This window comes from Tachyglossus aculeatus, chromosome 21 (genome assembly GCF_015852505.1).
Source record: "Tachyglossus aculeatus isolate mTacAcu1 chromosome 21, mTacAcu1.pri, whole genome shotgun sequence".
NCBI classification, from domain to species: Eukaryota; Metazoa; Chordata; class Mammalia; order Monotremata; family Tachyglossidae; genus Tachyglossus; species Tachyglossus aculeatus.
In genome coordinates, this window is record NC_052086.1 from 8,423,303 (window position 1) to 8,446,690 (window position 23,388).

The 23,388-nt window shown below is 53.0% G+C and overlaps 2 protein-coding genes across 2 annotated transcripts in view; one reads left to right on the forward strand and one right to left on the reverse strand.

Annotated features, from left to right (window-relative positions):
- SART3 (spliceosome associated factor 3, U4/U6 recycling protein) overlaps positions 1-16,293 on the forward strand; it is a 31,601-nt gene extending 15,308 nt beyond the window's left edge. The window contains exons 5-19 of the mRNA XM_038762689.1: positions 1,282-1,387; positions 2,290-2,414; positions 3,266-3,421; positions 3,978-4,116; positions 4,962-5,069; positions 6,005-6,082; positions 6,187-6,245; positions 7,886-7,995; positions 9,344-9,456; positions 10,184-10,260; positions 11,450-11,615; positions 12,422-12,876; positions 13,595-13,747; positions 14,599-14,786; positions 15,232-16,293. Coding sequence (XP_038618617.1) covers positions 1,282-1,387; positions 2,290-2,414; positions 3,266-3,421; positions 3,978-4,116; positions 4,962-5,069; positions 6,005-6,082; positions 6,187-6,245; positions 7,886-7,995; positions 9,344-9,456; positions 10,184-10,260; positions 11,450-11,615; positions 12,422-12,876; positions 13,595-13,747; positions 14,599-14,786; positions 15,232-15,403 — 2,205 coding nt within the window. The 3' untranslated portion in view covers positions 15,404-16,293. The remainder of the gene's footprint in view (positions 1-1,281; positions 1,388-2,289; positions 2,415-3,265; positions 3,422-3,977; positions 4,117-4,961; positions 5,070-6,004; positions 6,083-6,186; positions 6,246-7,885; positions 7,996-9,343; positions 9,457-10,183; positions 10,261-11,449; positions 11,616-12,421; positions 12,877-13,594; positions 13,748-14,598; positions 14,787-15,231) is intronic.
- A 1,036-nt stretch (positions 16,294-17,329) lies between these two features.
- FICD (FIC domain protein adenylyltransferase) lies at positions 17,330-21,743 on the reverse strand. Its single transcript, XM_038763754.1, has 2 exons — positions 21,249-21,743; positions 17,330-20,131 (listed from the first exon to the last, which is right to left on the reverse strand). The coding sequence occupies exons 1-2, from the start codon at positions 21,553-21,555 to the stop codon at positions 19,053-19,055; spliced, it is 1,386 nt and encodes a 461-aa protein (XP_038619682.1). The 5' UTR covers positions 21,556-21,743; the 3' UTR covers positions 17,330-19,052.
- Positions 21,744-23,388: the final 1,645 nt, after the last annotated feature.

Consider the following 23,388-nt stretch of genomic DNA (forward strand, 5'->3'; position numbering starts at 1 on the left):
AGACCCCTAGTCTCCCAGTCGTATGCACTTTGCACTAGGCCAACCTGCCTCTGGAGGTCTAAAGCAAAGGAGAGGATGGGACAGTCTTTGTTCCACTTCATATTCAAGAAAAGTTTTTTTTTAAATGGTATTTGTTAAGCGCTGGGGAAGATACAAGCTAATCAGGTTGGACACAGTCTCTGTTCCATTTAATCCCCATTTTTCAGATGTGGGAACTGAGGCCCAGAGAAGGTAAGCGACTTGCCTAAAGGCATTCATTCATTCATTCAATCGTATTTATTGAGCGCTTACTGTGTGCAGAGCACTGTACTAAGCGCTTGGGAAGTACAAGTTGGGAACATATAGAGACAGTCGCTACCCAGCAACGGGCTCAAAGTCCCACGGCAGACAAGCGGCAGAGCCGACACTAGAACTCAGGTCCTCCTACTCCCAGGCCTGGGCTTTTTCCACAAGGCGGTGATCCTTCTAAGTAGTCAGGTTTCCGAGAAGATGCACTGAGTGGTACAGCGTGAAGAAATACCGAAAGAGTTTGATGAGTTTTCTCTTTGCTCAGATAAGCAATTCATTCATTCATTTCATTCAATTGTATTTATTGAGCACTTACTGTGTGCAGAGCACACTACTAAGTACTTGGGAAGTACAAGTTGGCAACATATAGAGACGGTCCCTACCCAACAACGGGCTCACAGTGTAGAAGGAGGAGACACAACAAAACAAAACATGTGGACAGGTGTCAAGTCGTCAGAACAAAAAGAATTAAAGCAAAGTGCACGTCATTAACAAAATAAATAGAATAGTAAATATGTACAAGTAAAGTAGAGTAATAAATCTGTACAAACATATATTCAGGTGCTGTGGGGAGGAGGTAGGGCATGGGGATGGGGAGGAGGAGAGGAAAAAGGGGGCTCAGTCTGGCAAGGCCTCTTGGAGTAGGTGAGCTCTCAGTAGGGATTTGAAGGGAGAAAGAGAGTTAGCTTGGCATATGTGTGGAGGGAGGGCATTCCAGGACAGGGGAAGGACGAGGGCCGGGGGTTGACGGCGGGACAGGTGAGAACGAGGTACAGTGAGGAGGTTAGCGGCAGCGGCAATTAAAATGTTCACATTAGATTTCCCGCATAGGCTGAGAGAAGGGAGGCCTGGCCGAACTGGAGTGAGGATGGAGCCATGGGGCTGAGGGGGAGAGGAAGAGGTGGGTGAAAGGTCCTGAAGAGCGAGCGGGGTGGTGGCGGTTCTCACGCTGAGCGGCTCACGCCCGCGTCTCTGGGCCTCCTCCTCCCGTAGCCCGCGGCTGGCAGCGTCCCGTCCCCCGAGCAGCAGCAGGCGCTGGCTGTGCAGCTCGACAGAATCCACACGCTCTTCCGGCGCCAGCTCAGCATCCCCCTCCTAGGTAAGGATGCCCTTTGGGCGGCTCCGGGGAAGCGGGCCAAGCGGGATGCCCCACTGCGTGCTGGGAAAATCCCTCCACGTAGTGGGGCCCGGAGATGGGTACGTTGCCAATTTCCTCAGCGCGGTCCTGGGGTGGCAATGGGGGACTACCACCAAGGGATAGGACTCCAATCAGACTCATCGGGTGATGTTTGTCTGGATGCCCATACCATTTTTGCCGGAGCTCGGCAAGAGTGGAACAAAGTCTGCTCTTGATTTCAAAAGGGGAAAACGACTCTCTGCTCCATCAGCAGGCTATTCAGTGATATTTATTGAGCGCTTACTGGGTGCAGAGCGCTGTACTAAGTGCTTGATGTAGGACTACCCAATCGGTACACCCAATCCCTCCTCTTCCCTCACTGTTTATGTGAAGTCCAAAGGCAGAACTCCTAGAAAGCATGTGGCCGAAAGGCCTATCGGCACGGTCCCAGACTGAGCCGTCCTACACAGTCCGAGGAGACCGACTTGAACGGCAGAACCATTTTCCCTGCCCCTCAGGGTTTTGCTGCTCTGTCAGTTAATCAGATTTAATGAGCCCTTACTGTGTGCAGAGCACCGTGCTAAGCGCTCGGGAGAGGACAATTTAACAATATTACAGACACGCTCCCTGCCTACAGTGAGCTTACCATCTAGAGAGGGGGGTCAGATGTTAATATAAACGAAGAAAATTAGTGATTTATAAAGAAGAATAATATTTGTTTCTAAATAATAACCCAAACACTGCTCTCCCGTGATCCCCTGCCCCCCTGAGATAGTCTCTCAGCCCACAGCTCTGCTTCCCTGTGGCAAGACCCATACGTGGGCGCCCCTCCCGACCCCTCATCTTTAACAGTATGGGCCCCGGGTTGAATTTACCTTTGGTAGATATGGAGGCAACGTACGCAGAGTATGAAGAATGGTCGGCTGACCCCATCCCGGACTCCGTCACGCAGAGCTACAGGAAGGCACTGCAGCAGATGGAGAAATACAAACCCTACGAAGAGGCCCTGGTGAGGGTTAAATGGCGGGATTTCACGATTTCGGGGCTGAGGGCTGCTTTGTGCATCCCACCCCACCCCCTGGTGTGCATTCTTTCCCAAAGCCACCGGAAAGCAGGTGCCACTGGGGTTCTTTGGTACAGTCGTGAATGGTTTTGGGCTGCCCTCTAGATCTTACCTGCTTCAGTGAAATATTTTTATCCAGTATTTAGTATTTTGTCTAGTATCAGTGGCTAGTATTTAGCCACTGATGCCCCCGCCCCCCCCAAGATCCGCCTATCAGCCCAGTGATCCGCCTGCAGTTTAAACCGAACCTTGCTTCCTGAAGTTCCTCTCCCCCTACCCTGGCAGTTACTCTTGCTGGGTTGGTTCACTCATTCGATCGTATTTATTACTGTGTGCAGAGCACTGTACCAAGCGATTAAAGTGGTGGTATTTGTAAAGCACTTACTGTGTGCCAGGCACTGTACTAAGTGCCGGGGTGGATACAAGATAGGTTGGACACAGTCCGTGTCCCACATGAGGCTCACAGTCTTAGGAAGGGGTCACATTTCGTCCTTAATCCGTCTGCCCTGCTGGTATTCCGTGGCATCGTCTGCCCGCCTCCCAAGTGGGTTACCTGTGGAGCATGCTTCCGAGGGAAGGGGTCAGTTGGGGGTGCTGCAGCGGATGGCCCTCCCCCCGGTCCTGGGGAAACCCCTGGGGCGAGGCCGGACCTCATGGCCACCCGGAGCCGGCGGAGCCACAACCTCGGGATTGTCCGGCCCGGTTGACCCCTGCCCTCCGAACTGCCTGTACTGAAGATTGTTCTCTTAAACCCGCGCCCTGCGGTGACGAAAGCCTCCCGTCGTTTTGCTCCCTAGTTGGTAGCCGAGACACCTAAACTCGCGGAATATCAAACGTACATCGACCTGGAGCTGAAGACGGGCGATCCTGCTCGCATCCAGCTAATCTTCGAGCGGGCGCTGGCCGAGAACTGCCTGGTTCCGGACCTGTGGGCCCGCTACAATCAGTATCTGGTAAGGGAATCTCAACGTAGCCCAAGAGAGGGGCGGTTCGGAATGGAAAAAGGTATAAGGTGTAGAAATAGAGAGCAGTGAATGGATTCCATTCCCTTGCTCCCCTCTGCCGCTGTCGAGTTTCTAGCCCTTAACGCTGTTTTAAAAAGAGATTCCATAAACCAGTAATCCAGTGAGTCTTTCAGTCGTATTCATTGAGCGCTTAATGGGGGCAGAACACTGTACTTAGCACTTGGGAGAGGACAGTACAGTTGGTAGACACGTCCACAGTGAGCTTACGGTCTAGAGGGAGAGATGGACATTAATAGAAATAAATAAATGATGGATAAGGACCTAAGTGCTGTGGGGCTGAGGGAGGGGTGAATAAAGGGAGCAAACCTAAGTACATCGTGTTGTATTGTCGGGTTGTCCCGCATTTCTATAAGTGGCCCATATGCGCAGATACACACATACACACTCTGTGCCTGGCTCTGAGTTGAATATTTAGTGGGCCACACCCCTGCCCTTCCCTGACCTATTTCCTTTTTTAATTTTGGTTGCTTTTTGTTTTTTAAAGGACCGCCAATTGAAGATGAAGGAACTGGTCCTGTCAGCCCACGACCGTGCTGTGAGGAACTGTCCGTGGACAGTTGGCCTGTGGAACCGCTATCTTTTGGCCATGGAAAGGCACGGGGTGGATCATCACCTGGTTTCCGGTGAGGAAGCAGCCAGGCTCGTTCTTCCCTCCAGCCGTAGAAAGAAACCCAGATCTGGGGAGGCTCCGCGGGAAGGTGGCTGGATATTTCATAGGACAGGGCTCCTGCTTTTCACTGTGGGGTGGCCTGGTGTCTTTGGGTTTGAGGAGGAAGAGGGGTGGTTTATGAAAGGATTGGGCAGGTTAGGAGCTGGGACGGGCCGGGGGAGGCCCCCGAGCTCCCTCGTGCTGGAAATTGCCTCCCCCCGCCCCCAATTCCAAGATGTTTTGAGGATTTTGAGGGTGGGCACCTCAGCTCCTGGGGTTCGGGGAGTCTTAGATGGCCAGAGCTGGTCAGCTCCGAGGGGAGGCTTTGGGCGAGTTTCACTGACCCTCAGGTTCCATGTCAGCTGGGTTAAGAGGATGAAGGTTATTTATCTGAGAGCTGGGCTCTGCGCTAATAGGTATCCAAAATTCAGGTCCTGCTTTTTGAGTTCAGAAAAAGCACGTAGATCTTTTAGGGAAGGAGATTTTTCCTCTAGAAATCTGGTGTACAGGGCCCACTGCTCTAACAGCAGGAGCACCCTGCTTTGAGGGAGCTCAGGAGCTCATTTCTGAGCGTTTCTTTCCTTAAAACCACGATTGCTATGTGAAGATGCCTCTTCGAAGGACTTAATAGAGCTTCTTCAGAGCTCAGGTTACTCTCTGAATCCCAGCCTTAGCATTCTTTTTCTTAAGTTCCCGCTGTTAGTTGCCTTTCATCTTCAAGTCAGTAGCGGTTTTGGAGGGAAGTTAACCCGATCATTTTAAAGTCCGTTTTCACTTAGTGAACAGACTCAGTGTGGTTTTCTTTTGCTCTATCCACAGACAATTTTGAAAAGGCCCTGAATGCTGGTTTTATTCAGGCCACAGACTATGTGGAGATCTGGCAGGCCTACCTCGATTACCTGAGGAGAAGGGTGGATTTCAAACAAGGTATCGTGTGTTGTACAGATATTTCTCCCCAAGAGAAACCAGTCCCGTTCAATATGCCATTAACTTCATGCAGAGAAGATGCCCCCAAACTTAGTGATGGAAGTTCTCCCTGCTTGTCCCTCCGCCCCCCCCCCCCCCAAGTCTACCAACTTTGTTGCATTGTACTCTCCCAAGAGCTTAGTACAGTGTTGTCCCCCCCCCCCCGCAAGTCTACCAACTTTGTTGCATTGTACTCTCCCAAGAGCTTAGTACAGTGCTCTGCGCACAGTAAGCGCTCAGTAAATACATTGATTGATTGTTGCTGTCATGGGAGACGAGTTCCCCCCAAAGAATGTGGGGAAAATTGAGATGGTTTGATCGGGACAGCTCAGACCGGAGCAGGGGAGAACCAGAGGAGCTAAGAAACGAGCTGCTCGTTTTTACTGTTGCCTTTTCAGAAACTTTTTTTTCCTTCTCTCCTCACTCTCCCCACCCTTTGCTAAATATATGTCCTTCCCTCTCTTTGGTTGTGCCCTTCTCTTCTCCTCCACCCCCTCCGGGACCCCCTCCCATGGGCCAGAAACCAGGGCAGAGTGAATGTCCACATTCTCCATTCTCTTCCTAGCACTGCACTTGGCAAGTGTTTGATGGACAGGGAAGTTCTTTGTCTGATAGATAATCTGAGCCAGTGAACAGAAAGGAAAGAAATAGCTTCTGCTTGTAATCAGCTCTTCCAGGGTCCACAGTCTTCTTCAAGTGGCAGGTATTCACGCCCAGAGACTAAAGTCCTGAGGGCCTGAATCTTTATTGACAGCCACTGGGCAATTTCTTTTTATCCAAGACCATCAAGAGGGTACGCGAGTAGTCTAGGGGCGATCCAGACTTCCATAGGTTAAGGACAGTGGATTCTCAATTCCGTTCTAAGGTCTGAACTAACATGCTTCCATTTTTTGTAGACTCCAGTAAAGAATTAGAAGAGCTGAGGTCCGCGTTCGCTCGGGCGTTAGACTATCTGAAACAGGAAGTCGAGGAGCGTAAGTTGCCATTTTTCTCCTTCACTCCGCACGCCCCCAAGTGAGTAGTTTTCTTTTCCAAAGTGGCTTTGCCCACCAACCATCCTGAATTCTTTTCTCCCCAGGTTTCAGCGAAAGCGGGGACCCGTCCTGTACAATAATGCAGAACTGGGCAAGAATCGAGGTAAAGCTTTCCACAGGCAGGGGGTCAGCGGCGCTTAAACTTGCCAGGGAGCAGTCTGTCACGGGTGCCTGTAGTTCATGAAGGATGTGGTAGGGTGGGGGGAAGAGAGTGTAACGGCCAGGGGATGATGTGCTTAAAATAAAGGGGGCTTAGCAAGAGAGGGGCCCACGGTAAAGACCCCTCGATCTGCATCTGGGTACCAAGCCCAGGGTGCAGCCGAAGACAGCCCTGAAACGGAGAGAGGGAGAAAAGTGAAACGTAGACCCCAGGGGAGAGACGAAGATGTGGTGAGGCCTGAGGAGTGAGAAAAGATGGAGGCCAAGTGAGGAAAGAGAAGAGACATGGGCAGAGAGGCAGAAGGGAGTGAATAGAGCAGAGCCCTACTGCCCCCCGCGTGTCCATTTCTCTTTTACCTTACACCTCACTCCCTCTCATCCCCCCCGTCTTTCTCTTCCTTCTGCCGCCTGAGTGAGCTGCCACATCCATCCTTTCCAGCTTCTCGCCTCACCTCCTACTCCACCTGTAAAGCAGGGAACTAACTCCCTGCAGAGCCTAGTGGCTAGAGCACAAGCCAGGGAGTCAGAAGGACCAGGGTTCTAATCTTGGCTCCACTGTGTGACCGTGGGCAAGTCACTTCACGTCTCTGGGCCGCAGTTTCCTCCCCTGTAAAATGGGGATTAAGACTGTGAGCCTTATGTGGGACAAGGGACTGTGCCCAATCTTTGATTAGTTTGTGTCGTAGCGCTTAGTATAGCGCCTGGTATATAGTAAGTGCTTAACAAATACCATTAAAAAAAAAATCCCCTTGGCCTGCCTCTCTCTGCTTCTTCTCCGGTTCCTCCTCTGCCTCACTCCTCTGTGTGTGTTTGTGTGTGTCTGTCTCCGTCTCCCTCTTCCTTTCCCTCTCATGCTCACACATGTCATTCCTGAATATTCCGAGTCCGTGGAGGATAAACCCTCGCACTCCTCCAGCCCCGTAGACACAGCTAGAGTCCGCTGGCCAAAGTTCTAATGGTCCCTGCTGAAGAGATAAGCCCATGGAAATGTCCGGTTGAGTGGGAGCCAGCCACTAAGTGGACTAGTGGCATTTTATTCGCGTGGCCTATCCCCGGTATCAATTCCAAATCGAGTGCGCCTCGAATATTTGGAGACGTACATGGATGGAAAGGAGTCGTCAGGGTCCTTCCAGAGCATCGTTGCTCAGTACGGGGTCTGTCAGCGTAGTTCATTCTGGAAATGTCAAAGAAAGATGCTTTTTTACATTTAAAGGCGAAAAGTCCTTTCGCTGATGATGACCGCGCATGGACACCCACCCTGCTTCGGCCTTGGGGTTCCCTGCTCAAGACTGGGCGGGGAGGGTATAGCGTTGGCGATGGCCTCGTGTTGGCGCCTAAGTGGTGAAGACCCCGTTATATTGATGCCCCTGCTTTTCATGGACGATAAAAGTGGGTTTGTCCAGCAGTCTGTCAAATCAGTCATTCTGATGTTGCTCATTGTAAAACCTTCAATCTTGTAGCCAGGACCAATGCTAGAGCTAGAGGTGGAACAATCTAGAAATGAATATTTTCTGAATGCCTCTGTTGATTATTATTATGATTATTATTATTACACATTTTGATACCGCCTTTCTAATTTTTTAGGCTCGCCAGTGTAACAATATGCAGAAAGCCAGGGAGCTGTGGGATAGCATCATGACTAAAGGAAATGCAAAATACGCCAATATGTGGCTAGAATACTACAACCTGGAACGGTAACTGGCTTCTGGGGAGTGGGGCGGTGTTTTTATTTCCCTTGCGTGTAAACCCGTTCCGGGTGATTCGAGGTCAGTTTTGGTAGAAAACTAGAATGGCAGTGCTAAGTAAAACCTTTCATGGACCTGAGGAGAGCTTTCTCCATTAAAAAAAAAAAAATATTAGTATTTAAGTGCTTACTGTGTGCCAGGCACTGTTTTAAGCACCGGGGTAGATACAGAATAATCAGGTTGGACACAATCTATGTCCAACAAACGGGCTCATAGTCTTAATTCCCATTTTCCAGATGAGGTAACTGAGGCTCAGAAGTTAAGTGATCATCATCATCATCAATCATATTTATTGAGCGCTTACTGTGTGCAGAGCACTGTACTAAGCGCTTGGAAAGTACAAGTTGTCAACATATAGAGACAGTCCCTACCCAACAGTGGGCTCACAGTCTAAAAGAAAATTTTATCTCACCCCTCCTAGGTGATTTATTTTAAACACTCCTGTGTATTTACAATTTTTTTTAGTTTTCATGGCAGAGAGGGTATTAGAACCCAGGTTTCCAGCCTTTCAAGGCTGTTACCTTCCCTCTAAGCCACCACAGGCCTCACGATTTGCCCAAGTGATTTGCCCAAGGTGACACAGCAGACAGGTGGCGGAGCCGGGATTAGAAAACGCGGGGTCCTTCTGACTCCCGGGCCGAGGCTCTGTCCACTAGGCCACACTCCTTCATTTAGCCACCAGCGTTCTGAGTTAAAGAAATACACGCTCATTCTGTTTGCTGGGGCTCTCAAAGAGGCAGAGAGGGAAGAAATTGGAGAACCAAGGTGGACGTTAAAGGAGTCTCACCTCTGCGTGTTAGAGCTTTATAGTGTGGGCGAGCTTGGCAGAGAAGCAGCGTGGCTCAGTGGAAAGAGCCCGGGCTTTGGAGTCAGAGGTCGTGGGTTCGAATCCTGGCTCCACCACAAGTCTGCTGTGTGACCTTGGGCAAGTCACTTAACTTCTCTGAGCCTCAGTTACCTCATCTGTAAAAAGGGGGATTAAGACTGTAAGACTTAATCACATTGTATCCCCCCCAGCGCCTAGAACAGTGCTTTGCACATAGTAAGCGCTTAACAAATGCCATCATTATTATTATCAGTGCTTAGAACAGTGCTTTGCACATAGTAAGCGCTTAACAAATGCCATCATTATTATTATTATGTGTTGGAATGCACTCCCCCCCCCCCCCCCCCCCCCCCCCACCCCCGAATCCGAGGGCGGGCAAACGCCGAGTTTTCTGGGAATGGTGGTTTCCGGGCCTGACTCTCGCGGGGAGCGGGTGGGTCGACTCTGATGCTCTGCTCGTGCTCTCCCCAGGGCTCACGGTGACACCCAGCACTGTCGCAAGGCCTTACACCGAGCGGTCCAGTGCACCAGTGACTACCCGGAGCATGTCTGCGAAGTGCTTCTCACCCTGGAGAGGATCGAAGGTGATGGCCGATACCCTCCTGGCTTACCGTGATGGGGTGGGGCCTCTTTGTTCTCCAGCAGGGACTACTACCATTGTTATTATTATCAATCAATCAATCAATCAGTCGTATTTATTGAGCGCTTACTGTGTGCAGAGCACTGTACTAAGCGCTTGGGAAGTACAAGTTGGCAACATATCATCATAATCACCATCATCGTGGTGGTGGTGTAATTCATTAGGCACCTTGTTCGAGTTCTATTCTAAGCACCGGGGTAGATGTAAATTTATCAAGTTGGTCCCAGTCCCTGTCCTACATGGGACTCGCAGTCTGAGTAAGGAGGGAGGACGGGTATTTGATTTCCATCTTACAGTTGGGGAAACAGAGGCCCAGAAAAGTAAAGCAGCGGTGACACAGCAAGCCCTTGGAAGAGCCGGGATCAGAAGCCAGGTCCTCTGACTTCCCAGGCCTGGGCTCTTGTCACCAAGCCACGCTGGCTTGGTTGAACCGTTTTGATCAGTGGTGTATGGGTCCTGTACAAGCTTGGGAAGGAAAGGTGGAATGGGTGGACGTGATCCATGGAGTCGTTGGAGGTGATGAGATTCACTGTGGAAAAAGCCACCTGGAGGAGACGTGATTTCCGAATGCACTCGCAGTAACGAGCTGTACCCTGGAGGGGTGGTGGAGTCGTGGAAATTTTAGAAAGCGTCGGACATTTCTTCAGTTTTGTGTTGCCTTTGACTTTCAGGCACTTTGGAAGACTGGGATGTAGCAGTTCAGAAAACGGAAAACCGACTAGCTCGAGTGAACGAACAGAGAGTAAAGGTGATGTTTGATCTGGGGGACTCGTTGTATAGAGGCCTGATGAAAACTGTCCTAAGATCTCTCTTGAAATTTCCACTGCCCGGAGAACATCAATAATTGTCGATGATAAAGAATGCCGTACTCGGGGGAGTGAAGAAGATGATCACAGCTGATCCTACTGAGGGCTCACCTCCTCCAGGAGGCCCTCCCAGACTGAGCCCCCTTTTTCTTCTCCTCACCCCCCGGCCCTCCCTCCTTCCCCTCCCCACAGCACCTGTATATATGTTTGTACAGATTTATTACTCTATTTATTTTACCTGTACGTATTTACTATTCTATTTCTTTTGTTAATGATGTGCATCTACCTTTATTTCTATTTATTCTGATGACTTGACACCTGTCCACATGTTTTGTTGTCTGTCTCCCCCTTCTAGACTGTGAGCCTGTTGTTGGGTAGGGACTGTCTCTATGTGTTGTCAACTTGTACTTCCCAAGCGCATAGTACAGTGCCCTGCACACGGTAAGCGCTCAATAAATACGATAGAACGAATGAATGAATCTAAATACTAATAATGATGATGGCATTTATGAACAGCTTACTATTTGCTAGGCACTGTTCTAAGCGCTGGGGCAGATAAAGGGTAATCAGGTTGTCCCGCATGGGGCTGACAGCCTTAATCCCCATTTTACAGATGAGGTCACTGAGGTACAGAGATTTTAGTGACTTGCGCTAAGTCACACAGCCAACAAGCGGCGGAGCCGGGATTAGAAGCCACGGCCTCTGACTCCCAAGCCCGTGCTCTTCCCGCTAAACCACGCTGCTTCTCTTAAGCCGCTGCAGTGAAGAGCGGGATAGTAGTTTTTCCGTTGGAGAGATTCTTGGCCCCAAAGTTCCCTAGGCCGTGGCTGTGCTGGAGGCCCAGAGAAGCTAACCAGGGCAAGCTGCGATCAGCCCAAACTGAGGCAATCGGGGTGACTAGTAAGTGGGTCCCCACCGAGGCCTCGCGGTATATGAAGGTTTTGTTAACCCGGAGTGAGCGCAGTGGCCGCTCAATGCAGGCCTCCAGCCGAGGAGTACCGTGACACCGACAGACCCATTTCCTTTTTCTTTTCTCTTTTGGCCTGACCTGATCCTTCCCCGCAGAAGCCGGGAGGAACGGATCTCCCCAGAGCGCGCGGAGAGATTTATGCGATTCCCTCGTGTCCCTAGGCTGCGGAGAGGGAAGCAGTCCTCGCCCAGCAAGAAGAAGAGAAGGCCGAGCAGCGGAAGCGATTGCGAACGGAGAAGAAAGCGCTGAAGAAACTCAGGAAGACCAAAGCCGGAGACAAACGCAAAGCTGATGAGGACGAAGACGAGGAGTGGGGAGAAGAAGAAGGTTGGGGTCGATTCGGGCAGATGTTTATCACCCCGTGTTGTTTTGGGACAGGCAGGGAAGTATTAATACCGTTCATTCAGTTGTATTGATTGAGCGCTTATTGTGTGCAAAGCACTGAACTAAGCGCTTGGGAGAGGACAATATAACAACAAACAGTCCCTGCCCACACTGGTTGGGTAGGTGTAGGAAAACCCACCTCCGCCGGGATCCCTGTTTTCCTTCAGGTCTTAATGACCCTCCAATAATTAAAATAAAAATGAACTGTGGTAGTTGTTCAGCCCTTACAGTGCACCAATCATTGGACTGAGGATAGCTACAAGATAATCAGGTCAGACACACGGCCTCTGTCCCACAAGGGGCTGACAGTCTAAGGAAGAGAACCGGACCTAAATGCCCGTTGGACAGATGAGGAAACTGAGGCCCTGTACAGTGACTCTCCCAAGGACAACCAGCGGGCAAGCGGCGGAGCTGGGATTGGAACCCAGGCCCTCTCACCCCCTGTCCCTGGCTCCTCCCACGAGGTCACACTGCTCCTCAGTCATTCAGTCATGTTTCTCGAGCCGCTCACTGTGTGCAGAGCACTGTACTAAAAGCACTTTGGGAGAGTACGGTACAACAGTAAACAGACACTTCAATCAGCGATATTTATGGAGCCCTTCTGCATGCAGAGCCCTGGACTAAGACTGCAAAAGAGCTAGTCGACATGTTCCCCTCCCACCGGGAATACTTTAGGTAACTTCATGGATGTCCCAAATCCCCCCCACCTCCCAACCCTGTTTATTTTTTTGCTTTCGGATGTTCCGCAGAACAGCCCAGCAAGCGGCCGAGAGGCGAAAGCGGCCTGCCTGTGCCAGAAGGGACGGAAGCCATGGAGCTGGAGGCGGGACTGTTCGGGCGGAGCGCCGCCGTGAAAGTGGACCCGCCTTCCAAGCAGAAGGAGAAGGCGGCCGCCCTGAAGAAGGAGATGCCCAAGGTCTTACACGACAGCAACAAGGACAGCATCACGGTGTTCGTCAGCAACCTGCCCTACAGCATGGGGGAGCCGGCCAGCACGCTCAGGCCCCTCTTCGAGGGCTGCGGGGAGGTGGCCGACATCCGCCCCATCTTCAACAACCGGGGCGACTTCCGCGGCTACTGCTACGTGGAGTTCAAGGAGGAGAAGGCGGCCCTGCAGGCCCTGGGCCTGGACCGTCAGCTGGTGGCCGACCGCCCCATGTTCGTGTCGCCCTGCGTCGACAAGAACAAGCACCCGGACTTCAAGGTACGCCTGCCGAGAGAGGGGCTGTCGGCCCGTTGTGGGCGGGGAACCTCTCTGTTTTCTGTTCTGTCGTACTCTCCCGAGCGCTTAGTGCAGTGGCTCAAGACCCTCTTCGTTGTCTTTCAACTTCGTACGTTCTTGCCTTCTCGCCGGTCGGGGAGCCTCGGGGCAGGAACACACCACCCCCACCCCGACCACAAGTCAAGCGAGCCCGAGGCCTGGCATTTAGTGAGAAGCAGCCTGGCCTGGGAGTCTGAAGGTCATGGGTTCAAATCCCGACTCCGCCATTTGTCTGTTTTGTGACCTTGGACAATTCATTTCACTTCTCCGGGGCCTCGGTTGCCTCATCTGACAAATGGGGATTAAGACTGAGCCCCATATGGAACAGGGACCGCTTCCAGCTCGATTTGCTTGTATCCATCTCCGTGCTTAGTGCAGTGCCTTGCACATAGTAAGCGCTTAACAGATGTTATTATGACAGTGTTCTGCACACGGTAGGTGCTCAGTAAATACCATTGAATGGATGAATTAATATGATGGGTAGCCACATGGCCGGCCGCCCACCATTGGTAGTCGTGGAATTCTCAGCGCCGGGATCCCTTTATTGGAACTTCCGGAAGACCCTCGTGGACGGGCCCTGGGAAAATGGGCCAGATTCCGGGCAGGGGGGCGGTCTTTATGGCGCTTCCAACTGGCGAGCGTCCTGATCCCGTTTTCACAGGTGTTTAGGTACAGCACCGCGCTCGAGAAGCACAAACTGTTCATCTCCGGCCTGCCGTTCTCCTGCACTAAGGAAGAGCTGGAAGAGATCTGCCGGGCGCACGGCACCATCAAAGACCTCAGGCTGGTCACCAACCGGGCCGGGAAACCGAAGGTAGCCAGGAGCCCCGGGGGGCCGGTTCAGGGAGACCGCCTGGCGCGGGAGGGTCACCGTTCCGGGGGTAGAAGCGGGGATGGGATTTCTCCAGCGCTCGCTGCCTAAGCGCTTGGGAGAGCACGGCGAAAGCAAGACGTCCCTTCCTTACCCGCCAGGAGCTTCCCTTCCAATGGAGGCGGCATAATAAATGTTGACGACCGGATTTAGCCGGATGAGGAATTGAGTGTGCTATTGACTGTATATTTCAGAGGAGGGGGCCTTAATGAATACGCTGGTACTAGAGTTGTTGTTATTCTGGCCATCTTACCTATAATTCCTTAAAGCACTGAGTCAGTCACCTTGCCTCCTCTTACTTCTCCTCCCTGCATTTACTACTGCAGCCCAATCCACACACTTTGCTCCTCTACTGCCAACCCACTGACCGTCCCTGGATCTCGTCTGTTTCATCGCCAGCCTCGCCCACATCCTGCCTCTGGCCCAAAATGCTCTCCCTCTTCATCTCCAACGGACAGTTACTCTCCCCACCTCCAAAACCTTATCAAATGCATATATCTCCCAGAGGCCTTCCCCGACTCAGCCCTCGTTTCCTCTTCTCCCCTTCCTTTGCACCCCTTATCCACCGCTCCCTCAGCCCCACAGAACTTCTGTCCGCAGCTGTGATTTATTTGTACCAGTGTCTGTGTCCCCCTCTAGACTGTAATCTCATTGTGGGTAGGGAATGGGTCCGTTTATTGTTCTCGTGTACTCTCCTGAGTGGTTAGTACGGTGCTCTGCAAGCAGCAAGCGCTCGATCAGTGTGACGGATCGGTCGACCGAGTTGCCGACGCCTTTGGGTTTTCCTCATTTAGGGCCTGGCCTACGTGGAGTATGAGAACGAAGCCCAGGCTTCGCAGGCGGTGTTGAAGATGGACGGCATGACCATCAAACAGAATACCATCAAGGTGGCCATCAGCAACCCCCCACAGAGGAAATTCCCGGACAGACCCGAGGCAGGAAAGGCCTCGGCCCCCATGGTACCGCGACAGATTTACGGAGCGTGAGTATCCCAGGGGAAGGTGGGCTTTGAACCTCCTTTTCCCCAGTGGATTCCCGGGGGCGATCCGTCCGGACCGTGCGAAGCTTCCCTCCGGGCGGTCGGTTCTCCGCTAACTTGGGGAGGGCCCCGCGGTTCACGCAGAAACCCCGGGGACCGACTTTCAGTCGTGAATGCCAAGTCGGAGAGGGGGAAGTGGTTATCCCCTTTTTACGGATGAGGGCACCGGGGCCCCAGAGAAGTTAAGCGACTGGCCCGAGACTGCCCAGCGGGGCTAGAGCCCAGGCCTCTTGAGCACCGGGCCTGCTGTCTTTCCAGGTGTCCACTAATACCCACGATCCCCTGGAGTATTTGGGGTGCTTCGTAGAGTAAGGAGATCCTGCGTGGCGGGTGGTGACCCGTGGCCGCCTTTCTGGGCTCCCCCTAATGTCTCCCTTTACTTCTTCAGAAGGGGAAAAGGAAGAACCCAGCTCTCGCTGCTCCCGCGGGCCCTCCACCGCCCCGGCCCCAAGACGGAGAACGGGACTGGCCCAGACGAGTCCGCCGGGGTCTCCTCCCCGTCCCCGCCGGGGGCCAAAATGTCCAACGCCGACTTCGCCAGGATGCTCCTGAAAAAGTGAACGGGACCGGAGGGGAGATGTGACAATGCCTTCTAGGAAGCCATTTTGTGTCCTTACTTAACGCTAGCGAGAGAAAACAGCCATTCGTCCCCCACCGCCAAGAGCCACTTAGGGCGGTCGCATCTCCTGGGGAGGCGGGGAGCCGGCGGCGGGAGCCCGGCTCGGATTAGGCAGAGAGAGCCGGGGGTGGGGGTGGGCGGACCGAAGATGATCCCTCATATTGAGGGGAAGAAGCCGGGGAAATGGCGCTAGCTGTACGGGCTGGGCACGGAGAGGAGTTTCATAGGATATTCGTGTTTCGTGTTTTTTGTTTTTTGGGTCTTTATTTTTCTGTCCGATGGGGGAGAGATGAAAGCGACACCTCGATAGCGCACACTCACAGAGCTCCACTCATCCCAAGTGGCCTGCGGGCAGCCCCCCCCCCCCCAGCCCGATGCCCTGCGTTCGGCCCCCACGCCAGCCGCGCCCACCTCTCTCTGCGTTTTTCACCCGATCCGATGGCAGACGCTAGTGATTCACCATGATGGCCTATTTTAGTAGGGGGGAGGGGCAAAACCACATCACCCGTCCACGGGGTGGATGTTCCCTTCCAGGTGATAACGTCCATTTTTATATGGTGCATTTGCACACGACTCGGCAAACCCGTTGTCTTTGTTTCCCAAAGCGGAGACACCGGAGACGTCGGTTTGGTATGTGCACACCCTGTCCGCTCCCGCCCTGGACCACTTCCCGTCGCCGCGTGTGCTAAATGACCCTGTATCTCTCGTGTGAACCCCGGGTTTGAGTCCTCAATTTCTGTTGTCCGCATTCAGCATTCGGCGCGAACCCGACTCTGTCCCTCCTGCCGCCTTGGTTTTATTAAACAGAGGTTCTCTACTATGTTGCTGCAAGGTGGCTTCCTAGTCCCTCCCTTTTCTCCCCCCATCCATGCAACCTTTTCACTCCCCTCAACCGTTTTGGCTCCCTGGGGCACTAAGTGGGGAATTGAGTTGTAAACTGGGGTGGGCAGGAGAAGGGTGGACTTGTCGTTGGAGCAGGGGGCATCTTTGACTCCGGTTCTGAAGGTGAGGTTTAGCCACCCTCTAGTCTGTGCAGGAGAGGTGGAGAGTCTGTCCCTGGGGGTGACTTAAGTCTGCCTTGAAAGAGGGTGCAGGTGGGGTAGTTATCATAATATTTTATTCATTCAGTTGTATTTATTGAGCACTTACTGTGTGCAGAGCACTGTACTGAGTGCTTGGAAAGTACAATCCAGTATTCATTAAGCACTTACTGTGTGCCGGGCAGTGTGCTAAGCACCGGAGTGGATACAAGCAAATCGGACACAGTCCCTGTCCCTTGTGGGGCTCAGTCGCAATCCTTGATTACGAATGAGGTAACCGAAGCCCAGATAAGTGACTTGCCTAAGGTCACATAGCAGACAAGGGGCGGAGCTGGGATTAGCCATGACCTTCTGACTCCAGGGCCTGTGCTCTATCAGGGTGTGAATCCCTCCACCACCTTGAAGGACACAGCTTCTCCTTTGACCCGTTTGAAGTCTGAAGGAGCCGCTTAGATTGATTTAAAAAAAACAAAACCAAAATTTCCCTTTCAAGGATCAGGATTGGGCCTCGGTTTGATCTCTGAATCTCCCCCCTCCACCTTCCAGTTGAGGTGTGCTCTTTGAAGTAATAATAGTTGTGGTATTTGTTAAGCGCTTACTCTGTGCCAGGCACTGCGCTAAGAGCTGTGCACTGTACTAAGCGCTGTAGCTTTGGGACCGTGGGCTCCCTTTGCCCCACCCAGAAAAGACCCCATGTTCCTCACCCTCCCCAGGGGTGCTATCCCAGCCAGGACATCCTTTGTTATCCTGCATCCCAAAACTTGGTAAGAAATTGCTTTCCTGCAGCGGCAAAGCTTTAGACCCACGAGGAAATGTCACAGGACGGGTTTACTTAATAAAATAGTTTATTAGAATAATCGGTTAAAATAACATCTTGGACACAGCTAAAGTGCAAACCACTCATTTTGCAGTCAAACTATAAAGTGTCTTTTTTTCCGATCAGGTTGCCATTCGGCTCATCTCGTGAGTTGTCTTCCCAAGACCGTATACTTCCTAGGTCTGGATTCAGTAGGGACGAAGTAACGTCATGAAGTAAAAGCACGTTGCCTTTTTAGAAAGGCGAACATCCTTTATACAGGTCAGCTTAATGCCTGGGCCTAGCAGGGAAACTCATCCCTCTAAAGACTCTCCCCGATCTCCCTCATTGTCACTCCTGGTTGTATTTTGATGTAACCAGAATATCTTAAGTGAGAAGTCTTCAGCCAGATCGAACCCAGAATGGGGAAGTTTAAAAGTTTCCGAGGCAGCCCTCCAGCATTTCTAGGTACATTCGTTGTAGGCGGGTACTGCCGTCAGAAAATTTAATTTTTCGGGAGCTCCAGTCCCTGTAGGGAATCCGGTTAGCTTTTGGGTCACAAAGAGCCCAAACCCTGCCCATAGCAAATGAGATGTAGGCCGCAGGATGTAGCTGACTTTTATGTAACTGTAACTTTGTAACATTTTACCTCCTTCCAAGGTGCTAGAAACATTTAAACCCCTTCACGCAGCATGCAGGGGACCAACTCCGGAGCTGGAAGAAGAGAACGAGCTCGCCATCAGTGTGGGAAAACCATGTTTTCAAGAACACGGGGAGTGATGGGGTGGAGTTTCTACCTGGAGTGTCCTCTACACTGGTAGCAGTTTCTCAGAGCCAGACCTTACTAGGGTGAGAAAAACGTTTCCAGCACGGGGATGGAAATCATGCTGGGGTGGAGAGACAAAAGATTGACATTGTCCACAACTGTTCAATTTACTGTCCACAATTGTCCAGTTTCTAGTTTGAATCTGGTTGGTCAGGGCCAGTTCTGGTAGACAAACAGCTGTTTTATTAACAGGTGGGTCTACGGAACTCTGTGGAGCTTGAAATGGAGAAAAAATGGGGGGAGAGGGGAGGGTGGGCGGGGAATATCCAGTTAAACGCACATTAGAGGCTGAAGACACAAAATAACATTCCGGTCACCAAGGTTGGGTTTCCTGACAATAAACAGGCCGTGAAATCAAACTGTTATCCAACAAACCCCCAAGTTAATATCCAAATTCTCATCCTTCCACCCAGCCTGCGACGGGCCTCCCCTCACCCCCAGTGGACCGACCCAGACGTCGGAAATGAAGAGCAGCCAACTTGCTCTTCAAAATTTACATCTGGTTCTCAAAAGGTACCGACCCTCTCCGGGAAAACAGATCCCTTGACCTGTTCCCGGCGTTTCTTTCCACCTCGCCCCCAAAGCCCCCTGCTTCAGTGTGGCGAAAAATTCCCACGGGCCATTTAGTTGGGAGACTCTGCTCCGGCCCCGCCTCTTTGAGGCGGGGAGCACGCGATCCGACCGTGGCGCGACAGTCATCCCGGTGTCCGTCCATCGTGCCTCCGGGGACTCGCAGCCTTGGCATTTTTTAGTCCGCTAACGCGGGAGAACAAAATAAATAACTGGGCAGAATAAATTAAAACGTGGGGGGCCGGGCTTAATTTAGCACGTAAGGAGAAACGTCTGAGGTAAGGTGCAGCCGAGCGAGAAGCGAGTCCCGGAGGGAGGACGCTCGGCTCCCCGCTCCCACCGGACGCCCCGAGAGGGGTCAGGTCTTGACTGGGATGGTCCGGCCGTCCGACGGCGGCCCCGGAGACCGCGCCTCGGGCAGCCCCACGGAATAGTCGGTGGTGGCGATGAGCAGCGTGTCCAGCGTGGTCTCGGTGCACTGGGCGATGAAGCGGATGAAGGGCCGGACGTCCCCTTCGTTGGCCACTTGGAGGACGTGGTAGTACTCGGCCCTCTGCTCCTTGCGGATGGTGATGGGCGGGTAGCCGGCCTGCAGCAGGATGAGGTTCATGAGCAGGCGCGAGGTCCGCCCGTTACCGTCGACGAAGGGGTGGATGTAGACGAACTTGTAGTGGGCCAGGGCGGCGAACTCCACCGGGTGCAGGCTGGCGGCGTCTTCCGAGTTGAGCCACTGGGTGAACTCCTCCATCTGCCGCGGCACGTCCCGGGGGTGCGGGGGCACGTGGTGCCCCACGAACACCTGGCTCCGCCGGAACCGGCCCGCTTCCACGGGGTCCACGTAGCCCAGCACCCGGCGGTGGATGTCCAGCACGTCGCGGAGGGTCACGGCCCCGGGCCGGGCCAGCAGGGTGGTGTTGACGAACATCATGGCGGCGTGGACGCCCACCACCTCGTTCTGCTCCTCCAGGCTGCGGCCCGGCACGGCGTAGCGCGTCTCGACGATGTGGCGGATCTCGGCCAGGGTCAGGGTGTTGCCCTCGATGGCCACCGTGTGGTAGATGTGGTGGAAGTAGGCCTCCTCCATGACGCGGCGCAGGGCCGAGTCCCCCTTGGGGACGGCCATCACCTTCTTGACCTTGGCGTCCAGCAGGCCGAAGTACCGCTGGTCGATCTCCTCCACCAAGGGCAGCGTCCGGTCCCGGTTCCTCAGGGCCTTCTGGTGGCAGGGCGACAGGGCCAGGGCTTTGCCGTAGAGGAAGTCGGCCCGGACGATGTCCTCCTCCTCCTCGGAGAAGATGCCGAACTCGTTCAGCGCCTCCACGTCGTCCGGGTTCATCCGCAGGGCGTGCGAGAAGAGCTTGTGGGCCTTCGCCCGCTTGCCCTGACGCTTCATCTCCAGCGCCTGCTTCAGAGCTGCTTTGGCCTCCAGCTGGACATCTGCAAGACACCCGGAGGGACCCTCGGCTTGGCTCGGGCAGCAGGGTGAGTACAAGGCGCGGCACGCTCAGTACGAGACCGTGAGCCCCCTCTCACCTTGTATCCTCCCCAGCACTTAGTGCTTTGCACATAATAAGCTTAAGAGGGCTACTTGCTCTAATGATACATCGAGACACCCGCCAGGCACACGAGCGGTAGTATCACCATGGTATCCGCTAATGCTTACTATGCGGCAAGCACTGTTCTAAGCATGGGGGTGGATACAGGTTCATCACTTGGGATACGGCCCCTGTCCCACGGGGCGCTCCCGGCCCAAAAAGGAGGGATTGAGTCCCCATTTTGCAAATGAGGGAACTGAGGCCCAGAGAAGTGGCTTGTCTAAGGTCACGTAGCAAACCATTGGCAGATTTAGGATTAGAACCCCTGACTCGGTCAATGGTATCACTGTGCGGAGCGCTGTTCTAAGCACTTGGGAGAGTACAGTACAAGAGCATAAAACAGACACGTGAGCTGACATACTACATAATTACATAAACAGACGTAATGAGCTTACAGTCTAGACTCCTAGGCCCGCGCTCAGCTTCTCAACAGGCAGAACAGTGTGGAAAATACATAGTGCGCATTGTGAATAAAGATTCAGCAGAAACTCTGAGGGCTAACGGAAAGACCCCAGAAATGGAAGTCAGGCAACCGGGGTTATAACCCTAGCTCTGCCACTGGCCAGCTGGGTGACCTCGGGCAAGTCACTGAACTTGTTCAGGCCTCGGTTTCCTCATCCGCAAAACGGGGTTTAGAGTGGGGAAGCGGGGTGGCCCAGTGGATAGAGCCCGGGTTTGAGAGTCAGAAGGGCCTGGGTTCTAAACCCAGCTCTGCCATTTTTCTGCTGCGTTACCTTGGGCGAGTCACCTCACTTCTCTGTGCCTCATCCGTAAAAGGGGGATGGGGGCTGCGTCCAATCCAGTTGGCCTGTACCCACCCCAGTGCTTAGTACAGTGCCCGGCACACAGTAAACGCTTAACAAACCCCTCAGTTATCATCCCCGTTCTCCCTCCTCATACTGTTGGTGGCTTCTGGGTAGGGGATGGGGTGGAAATAGAAGGGTCAACGAGGATCTTACCTGCGGAGGGCTTCTGTTTGACGACCAGCAGGTCCACCCCGCCCGCCGTGACGCTGAGCCCGGTGGCGGCGGTGATGGGAGGGCCGGGTTTGCCGGCGGCGGCTCGGTGCCCGCCGTCCAGCCTGCTCCGGAGTAGGGTGAGTCCCTTGAGCACCAGGGTGCACGGCTCCTCCCTGCTCCCCCGGGGCAGCAGCAGCATCAGCAGGGACCCCAGCAGCACCCCCAGGAGCGCTGCCCACCGGAACCAGCCCCAGGCCCATGTCCACTTGGGCTCCGCCACCCCCGCTGCCATGGTCGCCAGGTTCATTGGGCCTCGGGGGCAGGGGGCCGTCGGCCACAGGCACCGCGGACTGAAGGAGGGAAAAACACGGCTCTGTTTCGGCTCCCTCTAGACCGTAAGCTCACTGTGAGCGGGGATTGTGACCATTATAGTACACTTTTTCTACTTTCAGTGGTATTTATTAAGCGCTTACTAGGTGCCAGGCCCTGTTCTGAGATCCAAGCTAATAATAATAATAATGATGGCATTTATTAAACGCCTACTAGGTGCCAGGCCCCGTTGTGAGCACCAGCTGACGAGTGGTGGTGTAAGAATTAGAACTCCCAAGCCCAGGCTCTTTCCATTAAACTGCGCTGCTTCTCAAGGTAGATACAGGGTAATCAGGTTGTCCCATATGGGGCTCACGGTGTCCATCCCCATTGTACAGATGAGGTCACCGAGGCCCAGAAAAGCCAGGGTCACAAAGCAGGCAAGTGGCAGGGCTGGGAAGAGTCCAAGACAAGAATAGAGCAGAGACATTCCCGGACCACAACGACCTTGCAGCTGGGGGATGGTGATGGGGCAGGGAGGGAGGGTAGGTGTCATCCTAATCCCGGCTCTACCACTTGTCAGGTCACTTCACTTCACTAGGCCTCAGTGACCTCATCTGTAAAATGGGGATGAAGACTGTGAGCCCCACGTGGGACAACCTGATTACCCTGCCTCTCCCCCAGCGCTTAGAAAAGTGCTTGGCACCTAGTAAGTGCTTAACAAATACGATTATTATTATTATTCTCTGTGCCTCACATCCCTCATCTGTAAAATGGGGATGAAGACTGTGAACCCCACATTCATTCAATCATATTTATTGAGCGCTTACTGTGCGCAGAGCACTGTACTGAGCACTTGGGAAGTACAAGTTGGCAACACATAGAGACGGTCCCTACCCAATAGCGGGCTCACAGCCTTGGTGGGGGGATGGGACACCCTGATTACCTTGTCTCTCCCCCAGCGCTTAAAACAGTGCTTGGCACATAGTAAGCACTTAACAAAACCCATAATTATTCTCTGTGCCTCATTTCCCTCATATGTAAAATCATCATCATCATCAATCGTATTTATTGAGCGCTTACTGTGCAGAGCACTGTACTAAGCGCTTGGGAAGTACAAGTTGGCAACATATAGAGACAGTCCCTACCCAACAGTGGGCTCACAGTCTAAAAGATGGGGATGAAGACTGTGAGCCCCCTATGAGACACCCTGATTACCTTGTCTCTCCCCAGCGCTTAAAACAGTGCTTGGCACATAGTAAGCGCTGAACAGATCCCATAATTATTCTCTGTGCCTCAGTTCCCTCATCTGTAAAATGGGAATGAAGCCTGTGAGCCCCCTATGGGACACCCTGATTACCTTGTCTCTCCCCAGCGCTTAAAACAGTGCTTGGCACATAGTAAGCGCTGAACAGATCCCATAATTATTCTCTGTGCCTCAGTTCCCTCATCTGTAAAATGGGAATGAAGCCTGTGAGCCCCCTTTGGGACACCCTGATTACCTTGTCTCTCCCCCAGCGCTTAGAACAGTGCTTGGCACATAGTAAGCGCTGAACAAATCCCATAATTATTCTCTGTGCCTCAGTTCCCTCATCTGTAAAATGGGGAGGAAGCCTGTGAGCCCCACATGGGACACTGTGATTACCTTGTCTCCGCCCCAGCGCTTAGAACAGTGCTTGGCACATAGTAAGCGCTGAACAGATCCCATAATTACTCTCTGTGCCTCAGTTCCCTCATCTGTAAAATGGGGATGAAGCCTGTGAGCCCCACATGGGACACTGTGATTACCTTGTCTCTCCCCCAGCGCTTAGTACAGTGCTTGGCACATAGT